This window comes from Zonotrichia albicollis, chromosome 7 (assembly GCF_047830755.1).
Source record: "Zonotrichia albicollis isolate bZonAlb1 chromosome 7, bZonAlb1.hap1, whole genome shotgun sequence".
In the NCBI taxonomy this organism is placed as follows: domain Eukaryota; kingdom Metazoa; phylum Chordata; class Aves; order Passeriformes; family Passerellidae; genus Zonotrichia; species Zonotrichia albicollis.
In genome coordinates, this window is record NC_133825.1 from 46,022,154 (window position 1) to 46,036,158 (window position 14,005).

Sequence of the window (14,005 nt, forward strand, 5' to 3'; positions counted from 1 at the left end):
GCAGTGTTAGTTCTGGATGCAGAGAACATCTATTCAGATTCCCTACAAGCAAGTCAGCAGTTGTTTCTTTTGTACACGGTCCCATTTTTACTTGACTATACAAATCCTCTTAATTTTAGCAGTTCGTCTGGAAGTCTCATCTTGCCTGTTCCCCTGAAATTCATCTCCCCCCACTTCCTAAAGCGGGATTTGAAAATAGGCACTGGAAACAATATCCCCAAAACATCCTCCCAGCATTTTTGAGAGTCCCATCCACAACACACAGGGGTTTAAAACACGGGATATTCTCCAAACACTTCAAAGCCTCCAGGCACACCAGGCTCCCTTTCAACCCAGAGCAATATTTAGGCAAGAGGCATCGTAGCTTGTTTAATTCCAGCTCCACACAGAGGACAGTCTCCATTGGGAACAAAGAAAGAGCAGCACAAGACTTGAAGTGAGAAGCCAGGCTGGCTACCTGCCCTTCCAGGTGGCACACAATGCTTCACCTGAAATTCCAGACACCTCCATCACTCCTGATGGCACCACTGGCTCCTGGGCACTTTGCCATACTAATGGCAAAGTGTTCAGACCTTCTGAATAGCCAGAAGAGCTATTACTGAGCTGTGTGGTTCACTGCAGATTTATTGGAGAGTCTCCATGTTAATCCTGCACGGCTGAAATACCTGTGCTACACTGCTGAGTAAACAATATCAGGGAAATCTGGGTACTTCAATACTGTAGTATCTCAACAGCACTGATTTTCATAAATAAACAATGTTTAACAGAACCATGCTCGAGAATTACTCCAAATTTGAACTGGGTGTGAGAAATTATTTTCAAGAACTGTCAGGTGGCATTCGGGATTAGATGTCATGTTACTTTCCTTGAAACAAATTAAATATTGCAACACAGAGCCACTGAGCAGGGCACTTTCCAAACTTGCAAAGCCAGTCTCCCAGAGCAGGTTCTGCTCCTGCCCAGCAGCAGGTCCTGCCAGCAGCTCACCTCTCCACACAGCCCATCCTAAAGGAAGCACAGCATGACTTTTTCTACAACTTGTTATTACAGTTTAAAAACTAAGTTGTTGCGTGGTGTTCTGATCAATTTCTGTCTGTCCAACCACAAGAGAACTTCCTACAGCCTTGCCCTGGTGGGTGCAGCCCTCCAAGGCATCCCCAGCCACAGCATCCCACTCCAACCCCACTCAGAACCAGACACAAAACCCCTGGGAGAAAGCCTGAGGTATCACAAAACTCTTTTCCTACCTTTTCCTTCCACGTAACAAAACTCTATTCAAAATAGGACAGCTAAGAGGGAAAAAAAAAAATTCAAGAACAACCAAACTATGATTTTCTTGTTCTCAACCAGCCTCTCGTGCTCATTTTTCTCCCTTCCCGTCCTCCCAACACATTTCCCTTTCCAGTAAACCCTCACAAATGCAAGCCATTTCTTTGGTACAAAGGAATTTTCCCCTCTTCCCAGTTCTTGTGGCTTTGCTTGACAGGGTCAATGTCCCAAACTGATGAGCCAGTTCTTTTGTGGGGGAGGAAAAGCAATAATTACACACAACCTGCAACGTGTGAGGAGGGGAATGAAAGTAGGTCAGGTCTCCACTCCTCAGCTTCACTGGGGTTCACCAAATGCTTTCACTTACAGTCACTTTAAAAATACAATTAAAATAATAATAGCACAGCAAGTGAACAAAGCAGCACTGTAGAATTCAGCTTTCTGTCCCTTTCTTTGATATGGATAATTGCATTTGTGTGGTGACAAGAGGCACAAAAACCTGAACCAGCATAAAACGATGCCCACACAACACATCCCAGTATCAGGTACTCTGATATTCAGAAGTCCAGAAAAAACAAAACCATAAAAAAGGGTTCTTTGGAAAAAAACCACCAAAGAAACCACCAGTGATAATTAAGAGATGGGAAAGGACAATCTGGAGACATACATAATCAGTTTATGAATTACAAGATGGTTTTGAAAGTTAAAAAAAAAAAAATCCACATTTAAAAAAATCCACTGCTCTTACAGAATCTTGTTTTGCAACTGTCCTGGTTGGGAAGCACCGTCCCCAAGGAGCAAATGCCAAGGCAGTTCTGCTGACGCTCCCAGCCCCGACTGAAACCCGAAGGGCCAAACTTCCAGAACAGCTCTGGCACTCCCAGCGCACGTTTCGTAATTATAACAGGAGCTGTTGGCTGCTGAACTCCTGCAAATCTGGTCCTTATTTAAGATCTGACTCTTACAAAGTCGCTCCAGAGTTGCTCAGTTGCTCCAACTTCTCTTTCAATCAGCCTAAAAGTCAGTTTAGTCCCTGGTACTGCAAGAAGGCGGCTGCGATTTGGGGGAAGTGCTGCCCCAAATCTGCCCAAAAAAACCCACTGCAAACACACCCTGCAGTGTGCTGAACCCAAACTCAAAGGCCTCAGCTCCAAATCAGTCCCCAAATTGCTCAGAGGATGATTTTACACTGGAGGGCTCCGTGCCAAACCAAACACTGCCCTGTTTCCCACCACCAACACAAATCAGTGTCCTCTGCAGAAGGTGCTCCCACTTGTCCAGCTGGGATTCATGGTCCCTTTTCAGCCTGAATTTTGCACTTCTTTAATTACACTGAAATAAATTTTCTCCCCTAGTCAAACCAGGTGTGCCATTACACACAGACAAGACATAACTTGCTGAAGTGGGTGATGGTTCTTTTAAAAACACAAGAGTAAAACTGCTCAGGAGCGCTGCTTTGAAGAAAGTCTCTTTTACTCTAAAGCTTCAATTTTTAAGAGTCACACAATGTTAAAAACTTGAAAATCTGACACTTCCAATACAGAACTTTTCTCTATAAATGACAGAAAAAGACATAGCTCAGTATTTTTCTAGCATTCCCATCCGATCCAAAACTCAATACTCACTTTAAGAAAATACTAATCTCTGAATGTTTTTGTTTAAAGTCATTTAAAGATCATTTCTAGTGAAGCTGGGAAGCTGGATATAGAAATAAGCTCATTAAGGGCTACGCTATGATTATTATTAAAACATCACAATAGTCCATCTTCTCATGCATGCACAACCTTGCATAACTGGAGTTGTCAGCATTTTCATTGTAAATTCTGCTTTCAGAGGTTTCAAACTTGCCTGTAAAAAAGTTGCTATGGCCTGAAACTTGTTGCTATTTCCATGCCAAGGAAGAACTATTTTAATATTAGGAAACTATGCATTCATTGGAGTCGGCCACTGCTTTGGGGTTTTATCTATACAAGTGGTTTAAAAAAAAGAATAAAAAGATTAAAAAACCTCACAACTCAGCATCTTTGAAAGTCTTCTGGCTCAAAAAAAAAAAAAACCCAAAAAAACCCCAAACCCTCACTAAAGGAATCAAATTCCCAAAAGTTAATAACTATTATACTCCTTCAAAAAGCTACAGCTGTATGGCAGATAAGCCTAAAACATGCAATTATTTCTGCTACTTTGCAAAAGAGTAGCCACACTGAGAGACTACCAACTCCCAGTGTCTCATCAACACTGACTGTAAATAACAACCCTACCCATGTCCAATTAGTTTGAAGCTCAAGACCATGCCCCTGCTAAAGGGCTGCAGATTTTAAACACAGAATGGACACATTAAGACTGATTTAATCTGGCTGCTTGTACAATTCCCCAGAATCTCAGCTAGCAAATCCTGTACTGGGCCAAATAACTTACTGAACCAGATCCCTGAAAGGGCAGCCAGCCCTCACCCGAAGCTGTGGGGATGTCACATTCCTCCATAATGGGCTTTAATAATTGCCCTTCCATGAAATAAAATTAAAAGGAAAAGAAATTAAAAAGATAAAGCCGACTCTGATTTAACTAATAGGTTTGAATTCTTAATTTAACTCACAGATATCAAAGCCGCTGCTCTCGTTTGAAAAAGGAAAAGCCAAAATAAAACAGCCCAAAGGGAACCCTGGGTGAACCATTTGCTTTATTTTTTTCCTACCAAAGCAGAATCAGCATGAAGGTGCTCGGTCCCAGGAAAATGATGGATGTGCAGGGTCCCCCCAGCCCTGTGACCTCTCAGAAGGGTGGCTCTGGCTGGGGATGACCCATGGGGATAGCCCAGGATGGGGAGTGGGACAGGGGACATCCCACCACCACAGCATCCCTTCTCCACACACGGGAGCACCTCACAAAATCCCACATCCTGACCCAGGCAGGGCACAGCAGCTGCACAAGGATCTCCAAGTGGACAGTGCTGACCACAGGTGACACTAATCTTTAAGCACTGCCAACATTTTCACAAAAATGAAGGTATGTTGCTCATATGACTCAACATTTTTGCAGAAAGGAAGGTGCTGTGGTGAACATACCTATTTTTGGATGTTTAGTGTCAGCAAGTGGTTATGGCTGAGTAAATCCCATAGAAAAACCCATTATTCACTTCCACCATAAGCACACATCACCCCTTAAAGGGGATCACTCCCCTTCCCTGCTGCTCCTGGGAACCTCCCAAATTTAGGACCACTCTGAACTACTCTGTTTTCCACAGGACACAGAAATAGGCTGTCCCTTGTGGAAACCTTAAATTAATCCTTTGAAATTTGACCTAAATTAAAAGAATTGAAACGCGTTGTCACCACACCGGCCGGGGGCTCCGAGTGGGTGCTCCAAGGATGGTGTCAAGGCATTGCATGAGGGTAAGAGACCAAATTAGCTCCCCAGCAGGATGATAACACACAGCCTGGGCAAGGGGAGGTCAAGGGAGAGCTCACTATTTATCAAATATCTGTCTAAACTAATTATTCAGTTCACAAAGTAAGCCTTGAGCCCGTGTGTGCGGTCAGAGCCCTCGTGAAACGCTGGCTATCATCAAAGGCCTGGGCACACACAGGCTCGGAGAATGCCGCCTTTGTGCACGCTGGGGGAGGCTTGTTTCTAAATGTTTAAAAGCAGAAAAAGTCCCTCTGCTCCCCTAGGACCGAAAACATGTATGTAAACAGTTGATGTGAGATATAACTTGAGAGCTGACAGTCCCCACAGAAGTCCTACAGGTCCTGTTTCTGCTCACGCAGCTCAACAGCCCCGGGTCTGGCCAACACTGCTGGGGAATAAAGCTCCACAGCTGAGACCCACCACACTCAGGATCCCACAGTACCAGCACCAACATTACCACTCACAATGGATCAAGATGGCATTTTCAGCGTAAACACTTTCATACGGACCAGAGTGATACCCAATGGTCACAGAGGGAGATTTATTTACTCAAGAGTGACTGAGAAGAGCCAAAAAGCACAGCACCCCCTTAATGCATGACATCTTGCACATATCCACCAGCTGATTACCCTGCTAGATAAACTCTGCTTGAACTAAAGCACACGCTTCAGTACTTTTTATACACAGCCAGACACTCTGAAGAAAATTATTTCAAATGCCCCTAAAGTAACGCATAGCTGAGAAAAGGTATTTTCTCTGTTACACCCAGAGGAACAAATCTCAATTCCTGTTCATGTTGTGTACAGCACTTCCAATAGTCTGAGTCACTAAGACAATAAACAATAACAATCCAAGCACCTTGTATTAAAAATAAATAAATAAAAGCAGACAATTCAGGGCATGTCCGTGAAGGAAGACTCAGGAGCAGATCAGCAAATGTCACCAAAGGTCACGGCCCTGCCGACCTCCTCAGCTGGCATGAAATGTCACAGCTCTAATGGCTGCAGCCAGCACCCCCACTGAAAATTTACATTATTGCAGCACCTGACCCCCCAAATTAGCTGTGTCCAAAACCTTCTGGCATTTACTAAATTGAAAAAGAAGTCTGCTCTGTCTTTGAAGAGATCTTTTGAAGGGTTTTTTTGGTTTGGGCTTGGAGAGCTTGTGGGTGGCAGTGATAGAACCCAGAGAAGGTGATTGTGTAAAAACTTGGTTGTGTTTTGGTTTGTTTTTTCTTATCAAAGGGTTTAATGAAATACATAAAGGAGGTTTTATTTCCCAAATCTCAGATATAAATCCCACACAATTCCCTGTATTCTGCAGCATAAAAGCTTATTATGCTATTAACTTAGAAGCGTTTTCTGATTTCTTTTCCTTGTTTCTGGTAATGATTTGGGTTCTCACATCTAAAATTGTTTCACATCAGTAACATTCCTGCCCAGGAAAGAAGTTTTAAATCTTTCCTAACAATTTAGTCTTTGATAAAACCCAGATTCCACCCCCAACATATTCAGTGTGTAAGAGACAAACTCAAACAGTGCTTTCCAAAATAAAAAAAGCTATTCTTTCCCTGAAAAGTTACAAAATTACCAGTCACCATCCAAAAAGTATTACTTTTCTTCCTGTAAAACACTTCACCAGTCTTCAAATACATTATTTCTGACTTAACCCCAAAAACTAGGGGACCTTACTACAAAGCTAGTCTGAAACCAGAATTATTCATGATTTTGTCATTCTCTTGAAAAGCCAAAAAGGCACCAGATGTTCAATTAGCAAATCATACAGTAAGTGGCAACAAGACTTGGGCTTTTTTTCTTTTTTAAATCTCGGGTTACCTTCTAAAGAGAAAAAAAAAAAAAAGGCATTTTTGCTATCAGCCATCTCTGTGGCTGACAGATGACAATATTGCTATTCTTTGAGAATTTTTTTCAGCAACGTTTGCTAGGGAAGAGGGCTCATCATCTCTAAATAGTTCATCCCCTGCCATCAATAAAAATGTACTTGGAGTGGATTCTAAAAATGCGTTAGCTGGTGACGTCTATTTTTAGAGGCAGTGGATAGAAACAAATAAGTTTTGCATGAAGGAATTATTAAATAAAAACCAAGCGGTGTCCATGGACATGAGTAGTAGAATGTGTAAAGGCCAAACTCTCTGCAGCAAGCTTGCCAGCTCAGAAATGCTCTGTGGACTATTAGATCAGCTTGACAGCTGAGTTATTGGAACTGTGATCACTCCTCCAAAAGACAGATACAACCTTATGAAAGAAGCCTCACTTCCTCCCCCAGATGCTCAGAGAGCAGGAACGATCCAGCACAACACAGCAAAATCATTCTTCAACACAATCAGCCCACAACAATAAAAAAGCAGCCCCTCCTAAGCTCTCCAGAGAAGAAAACCACTTTGCAAAGCTTGAGGAACAGACAAACCAAGAAGAACATACCAACAAGTGCAGGCTAAAAATAGGAGATTTTTTCAAAACACCTCTTTTAACGTGAAGGTCTAGATTGGCCTTTGCTCTCACAGCAATAAACTCCAGCCCTTCTATTGAGATCTCAACATTGACACCTTCAGAACTGGTGATCCAGACACTGCACCACCCATTGCGCCTGGATATTAACAGCAGCAGGGAAGTTTGTCCCGAGTGCAAACACCAACAAAGCTGCAATACCATTTTTGCAGAGTGCCTGCAAAACTAAACATTCACAAATGAAAACTACCAAGATTCATTTTTCTCTGGACTCCTCAGGTTAAGACAATCCCAAAGAGCAGCAGCCACTCATCCGCTTCGCTCCTTGAGACAGCAACACACAACAGCACCAAAGTGCCACAGACTGGTTTCCTTAAAGACCCATTCCTGAAAACTTTCATCTGTGCACTTTGATTATACAACGTGATGACAGTCCCAAGTGAAATCACTGACACCACTGGCTTGCACAAGAATAAACAAACTCACGCTTGTACAAACACAGCCCGGGCGAGAGCAGGGAAAGTCAGAAACCGTAACTCTCCAGGGCTGCTCTGTTCCTTGCCTTAGATTTACCAGAGCACATGGAAAGATCTTGACTTCTATTTCAGATGTCCAAGAATTTAAAATTAAGTTCTTTTAAGGAATGAAGCATTCGAGAGTGATTTACCTTCGGGTTCCACCGTGGTGTCTTCAACAACTAAATTAAATGAAGGTCGAGCCAGGGAAAGTCCAGCCATGGTGACCACCACCAGGCAGATAAGGCAACCCGAATCCCAGCTGACCATCTTTTTAGAGTAAATTCCTGGTCCATTTCCATATCTCCATGTGGACTTTAATCCCATCTGAGCACCTCTAGAGAAGCATGGAGAGAAAGCTGTGCCTTCGGCCAGGGTAATGCCTCCTCCCTTGGAACGACGGCTGCTGCTGCGGGGAGGAGAGAGATTGAACACTGTCAGCAAAAACATCTCCAAACACAAACCAAAAACCTTCATAAAGCCTCAAATGGGGCTGAAGTGAGAGGGAGGGGAGCAGGAGGATGGGAAAAATAGTTTTCCAGCTTCAAGAATATGTGAAAAGTGAGTGACTTTTCATCTTCTGTTAGCAGTTTCCATCATCACCTGAGGCGTAACCAAGTCCTCCTTGTTTTCACAAAATCACTTCTCAGCACATATTGAGAGCTATTTTACTGACAGAAAAACATACAGGTTTTCAAAAATGAGAGGCACCCACATGTGCAGGCACATAACCTGTAATGCTACAAAATTACCACAATTATACAAATTATATTCTTGTTATTGTTTGAAGGTTTATGTAAGTTTGCCTTGTTTTTCATTCCTTCACCTAGGCAGTTCTGCAGCCAGATGAATTTGCAGGAATTCAGTAATTTTCCACAAGAAAAACAGTAGAAAAAATATACTGCTTAGACTTGGAAAAATCTGCAAGACTATTTCAACTCAGGACTTCCAGCTCCCCAATGGAGGTACCTTCTTCTGACTCAGTTTAGTGTCCTTTGGAAGCCCCTGAGTCCTGGGCAGGTGAAAGGCTCAAGTCTTTGCAGTGATATTGGTTTGCTACGCTGCATTACAGGCAATTAAAATCTGGATAAAATATGGTATAGGTTGCTATTTCATAGGAGACCTGCCCAGCACCACTTTCCATCCATACATGCCAAGCTATGTGCACAAAACTTTCTTTGCTCAGTCTCTCAATGATGCTTATTGAAATATATTTTTCGGAGGTGGGGGAAAAAAAAAAGTCTATCTTATTCATAATAAAATGAATTTAAATGGATGGATTTAAGTGGTAATCCAGCCATGGTCTGACAGAGAAGTGGCACCAAAGGAACTGGCACTCCCTTCAGGGGACCCTGTTGCCTCCACACTGAGATGATGCCAGGTGAGGGTCAGAAGAGCATCCTCCTCACAAGGTGATTAAACAGCTCAAGCAGAAAATTAGACCTGATTTTCCGCTTCAGAAATAAAAGTAAAACCTCAGTAAATGGATAAAACAAGTAACTGCAGCAATTGTTCTAATCTGGTCAATGATTCATCTTAGATGTGATGAAACTCAACTGAAATTTGGAGAGCGCTTGTCTGGAAGGGGAAAAAATAACACAAAACCTCTTTTTCCCTCCTGCCCTCAACACTTGAAAATTAAAAAACAAAACAAAAAAAAAAGTAAGGGAGTGTGGAGATAAATAAACCTTCTCCAAATTCCTTGTCATCTGGATTTGGTGTGGTACCTCAACAAGCTGAAACAGGGACACAGATTCTCCTTTTATAAAGCCAACCATTTAAAGAGTTGATTCTGATTTTTATTAGCCTTGTGCTAGCTGCCACAAAGTTCACAAATGCTGTTGAGGCATCTTTTATCTTGGGTACTATACTCAGTAACTTCTAGAAACAGGTTTTGGATGGCATGAAGAAGTCACTTGAGGAAAACAATACAAGGTGAATCCCTGCTACTTCAGGGCAAGCTTTTCCCAACTCCGTTGGTATCACCTCAAAGCCCTGTCCCTCCTGTAAAGATTTCAGCCTGGCTCCAGCAGCCCAGACCACAAGCTAGCAACTACCATTAAATTTCCAGTGAAAACACCACCAGACCACTGCACAAACATTTGCCAAGAGCTTGCCCAGCCCTTCTCTAAATAAGCACAGAGCAGGTGTAGAGCTGAAGAGAGCTCTGTCTTTGGGACCAGTCTGTGTGTGAGCAGGATGGAGCAAACCCCCCTGGATGCCGCCCCCCAGCTCCACTGCCCACCTCGCTGTCTGGCAGCCACAGCCCTGCAGCTCAGTTTATCCAGCTGTAAAGTGGGTAGAAACCCCTCATTAACAGCCTGGGTGTGATGCTGATTTAATTTCCATAAATCATCCTGTAAACTCCGATTAAGGTCTGTGTTGATAAATGCAAAATCCCATCATGGTTTTGCAGAAAGAAAACATACCAGAAGGCCAGTGTGTATTTCAGACTCCAAGAGCATTAATTCCACTGACATTCCTGCAGCTTCAGATTTTCAGGCTACACTAAACCCCACTGAAAGCACATTTGTGGTTCCTAGCCTCATCCTAAAGCCTGAAGTGGAGCACAAGGCTCCTTGGCCACGCGTCTCCTCACCTGAAGATTTTTGTTGCCTCCTGCACCTCAACATCTGCCGGCAGAAAGAAAGGATTCTTCACCCACAGGGCAGCAGCAAACCCAAAATCCCGGCTTGCGAAGGTGCAACAACGCAAAAATCAGAGCTCTGCACCCATCCATGGAGCCAAAGCACTCCACCACCAGGACAGCAAACAGCCTTCAAGGGTTGCCCTCTCCCAAAAGAAGTGGAGTCCAGCGAAGATGAAACGAAACCAAATTCTTTTCGTAGTTTAATTGCCAGAGTTGCCGGGGGACGAATCCCTGGAAAGACCTCCTGTGCTGGATAATTATGTACCTCTATCTCAATGTTTGGAACACAGCCCCAGCATGCTTTTTGGCCTCCACAATTCTGGCTTCCTGACTACAATACCATAATCCCTCCTGGAGTCTCAGACTCAGTGAAAGCCACACGTAGTGTTTATTTTTCCCCTTGAAAGGGAACTCTGTCTCTCTTCTCAGCCTACACTTTGGGGAGGAGTTGTCAGCCCCCAATGATTGATGGCTCTCCTTGCCACTCGCTCATCAAGTCAATTTTCACCTCGTCACATACCTGCCCAAATTTTCTTTGCCAAACTGACAAGCATGGGAAAGCAGACTGGTTTGGGAGCCCAACCAAATTCCTCCAAGCTGTACTTCAGTTTAAACACACTCGCACACACAAACAAGTAGTACTTGTTCAGCAGTGGCACTAATTAAATTCAATGCTCAGTGTTCTTTTTAATCTACTTGCATTGTTGTTTATAAGATGTTTATCACTCCCCAGGGACAGTACGATTTGTAGAGTATGTTAACCAAATCAATACATTGCTCACTGTATAACTTTTCAGCATCTTTCTCAATTAGGCGGGGAATAGCAAAATCTGAGTGAATATGGATCTTCCCTCCACAAAGAGCTACTAAAGGTCAGTACTCTAAAAGCCCAGTATCTTCATCAGAAAAATCCAGGTAGATGAAGCTTTGAAGCTAACAGCTTTATGCACACGATTCCACTGACAGAGGACTTGTGTGTGGACAGAAAATGCAGAAATATACATCCGTCTATAAAAACATATATACACATATATATCTAACAAGGCTCTTCAGCAGAGTTCAATCTCCAAGCAAATCTGAGCATCACAGCTATTAAACATTAATTCTGAAGGACTAATGGGAACCGGCTGGCAGCTTCAGTACTTTTTCATTGTTTGAACTTCTTTCATTTGCTTTCCAGGACTATCCTGTTTTTCTCAAGTCTTTAGCCACCAAGAGATCGGGGAGGGGGGAAAAAAAATCTGCATTTTAATTGACATTCCAGAGAGCGGGAGAAGTCCAGAGGCTGCTGATTGCTGTCTATTCAGCCCAAACAGGCTTTTCAGATGAAAATGAGAAAAGGCTAGTGGAAGATTTACAGGGATTTGGTACAAAGGAGACAATAAAGTTTTAAATGTTGATAGCGTTTCACACCGAACGCATAATGGGTCCCAGTTTGAAGGGGCCGTTTTGCATTTAAATATATATTTCATTGATTTCTCTCCCCCCTTATCTCAGACGGGGCGCAGCACGGCGGGGCAGCACCGGGCTCCGAGCCGGGGCTGATGATCCGGGGCCGAGCTCCCCTTCCTCAGCCCGTGCTGCCTTGTCCTGCTGTCACCGTCCCCAAAGACACCCGCGGGGATGCGGGGAAGGCAGGGGAACAGCGCTGCTGCTCGGGCTTCCCCCGCACCGCAGCGGCCACAGGGACCACAACCCGACCCGCAGCTCCGGCAGAGCGGAGCCCCGCAGCGGCACATCCCGCTCCGAGCCACGCAGCGGCACATCCCGCTCCGAGCCCCGCACCGGGGGATCCCCGAGCCCCGCACCGGGGGATCCCGCTCCGAGCCCCGCACCGGGGGATCCCGCTCCGAGCCCCGCACCGGGGGATCCCCGAGCCCTGCAGCGGCACATCCCGCCCCGAGCCCCGCACCGGGGGATCCCCAAGCCCCGCACCGGCACATCCCGCCCCAAGCCCCGCACCGGGGGATCCCGAGCCCCGCTAGAGCACCGAGATCGCGGCGGGACCTCCAGCCCAGCCATGCCCTGCCCGGGGCCGTCCCTTCCCCGGCCCGCCCGCTGCCTTTACCTGCGGCGAGAGCGCCGGGCGGGCTCCGCTGCGCGGCGGCTCCCGGGCTGGGGCGCGGTGCCGAGCGGCGGCTCCCGGGACGGGGCGAAAGTGCCGGCACTGCGGCCGCGCTCACTGCGCGGGCGGCCCCGGCTGGCGAGCCCGCAGCGGCGCAGCGCCGCGCATCCCCCGCGGGACGCGCCCGGGGCAGGCAGGAGGGCGGCGAGGCGAGGCAGGAGCCGGCCCGGCGCCCCGTCCCGTGCCGTGCCCTGGCTCGGCCGCAGCGGCTACCGCCTCAGAGGGGCGAGCCCGCCGTGCCCGGCGCCAGCTGCCTCCTCCCCCGCGCGGGCATCGCCGAGCAGCGCGCCGCGGGTCCCGCTCCGCTCCATCCAGCCGCCCGCCCCGAGCCGCCGCAGCTTTGTCACGCCGACAGCCCCCTCGGGTGGGAGGTGGGTTTTCTCTCCCCCCTTTCCCCCTCTCGGCGCACTCCTCCGGCTCCTTCCTCCTCCCCCGGTCACTCCCCCCGCTGCAACCCGAGCCGTTTCCTGGACGGCGCTGCCGGGCTCTGCCAATCGCGGCCGAGCCCCTTCCCCCGCCCGGCCCTCGGGGGTGCGGAGCCGGCAGCGCCCACCCCGCCCGAGGGTCGCGGATGCCCCCGCGGCGCGGAGCCGGAGCGCTCGGCGGCACCGGAGAGGGGCAGCAGGGGAGCGGGACGGCTCATCCCGCGGGGCTGCAGGGGAGGAACCCCGAGCAGCTCCCGGACGGGCGCTCCGCTGAAAGTTTTCCAGCGGGTTGGAAAGGAGAGGAAAGTGGGGAGCGCGGAAAGCGCCCCCGCTGAGGGTGAGCCCGGGCTGCGGCACCGGCACCCCGGCGCTGGGCAGCATCTGCATCCTCACACAGAAATGGTACCAGCGCAAAAGCGGTCCTTGAAACCTCTCCTGAAGTGTTTCTGGTTCAGAAGCCGTGGTTGGCCTGTGGCCAGTTCCATCTAGAGAGGGTGGTCGGATAACACCCGCTCCAAAAATCACCCTCATGAGCTTCTCAGTCCAAAGCTTGATTGCAGCTGTGCCGTGAATTGGTCTGACAGTGCACATTTAATACCTGTGTGGTGCCCAAATGGGAAAAGTTGTCGAAAAGTTATGCAAACATAATTTGTTTGGACGTACAGATTTAAAACTGTATAATGTGGGTATTCAGAATTCAATATAGCTTAGCCTGATCCTTGCTTAATAAAACATTTGCTTTAGATACCATCAACTAAAAGGTTTTGAATATGGAGTCTGTGTGATGCTTGCTTGTGTAGAGTCAGCTTGACAACAAAATCAATAAGTGGTGGTTGCCTCAAATTTAATCAGTGTTGATCAATTTAATGTTACTTTATTTAAGCTCTACTGTACATTTTATATGTTGTGTGCAGTATTGATCAAGGGGATTTTCAAGGACTGAGGCCACACATCGTAGTGTAAGACTATTTACACACACCTAGACACCGAAAACTTGAAAAGAAGTTTTCTGTAGAGTATGTACTTACCTCCCAGCATGTATTTTCCCACCACTACTGCAGTCTTTATGAGGGATGGCAGACAAATTTGTAGTTGATTGGAAACACAGGTTTAGTTTTTTGTTTTTGTGGAGGGTTTTTTGTTGTTCC

The 14,005-nt window shown here is 46.4% G+C and overlaps 1 protein-coding gene across 9 annotated transcripts in view; it reads right to left on the reverse strand.

The window, feature by feature from the left end:
* FGFR2 (fibroblast growth factor receptor 2) overlaps nucleotides 1-12,512 on the reverse strand; it is a 79,704-nt gene extending 67,192 nt beyond the window's left edge. For 5 of the 9 annotated variants that reach the window (XM_074545328.1, XM_074545327.1, XM_074545326.1 and 2 more), the window contains exons 1-2: nucleotides 12,376-12,512; nucleotides 7,810-8,066 (exon numbers count right to left, since the gene is read on the reverse strand). In XM_074545328.1, the coding sequence (XP_074401429.1) occupies nucleotides 7,810-7,984 (175 nt within the window). In that variant the 5' untranslated portion in view covers nucleotides 7,985-8,066; nucleotides 12,376-12,512. Of the gene's footprint in view, nucleotides 1-7,809; nucleotides 8,067-10,256; nucleotides 11,701-12,375 lie in introns of those variants that run through there. The other 4 variants (XM_005489853.4, XM_074545329.1, XM_074545324.1 and 1 more) reach the window with 3 other exon arrangements.
* Nucleotides 12,513-14,005: the final 1,493 nt, after the last annotated feature.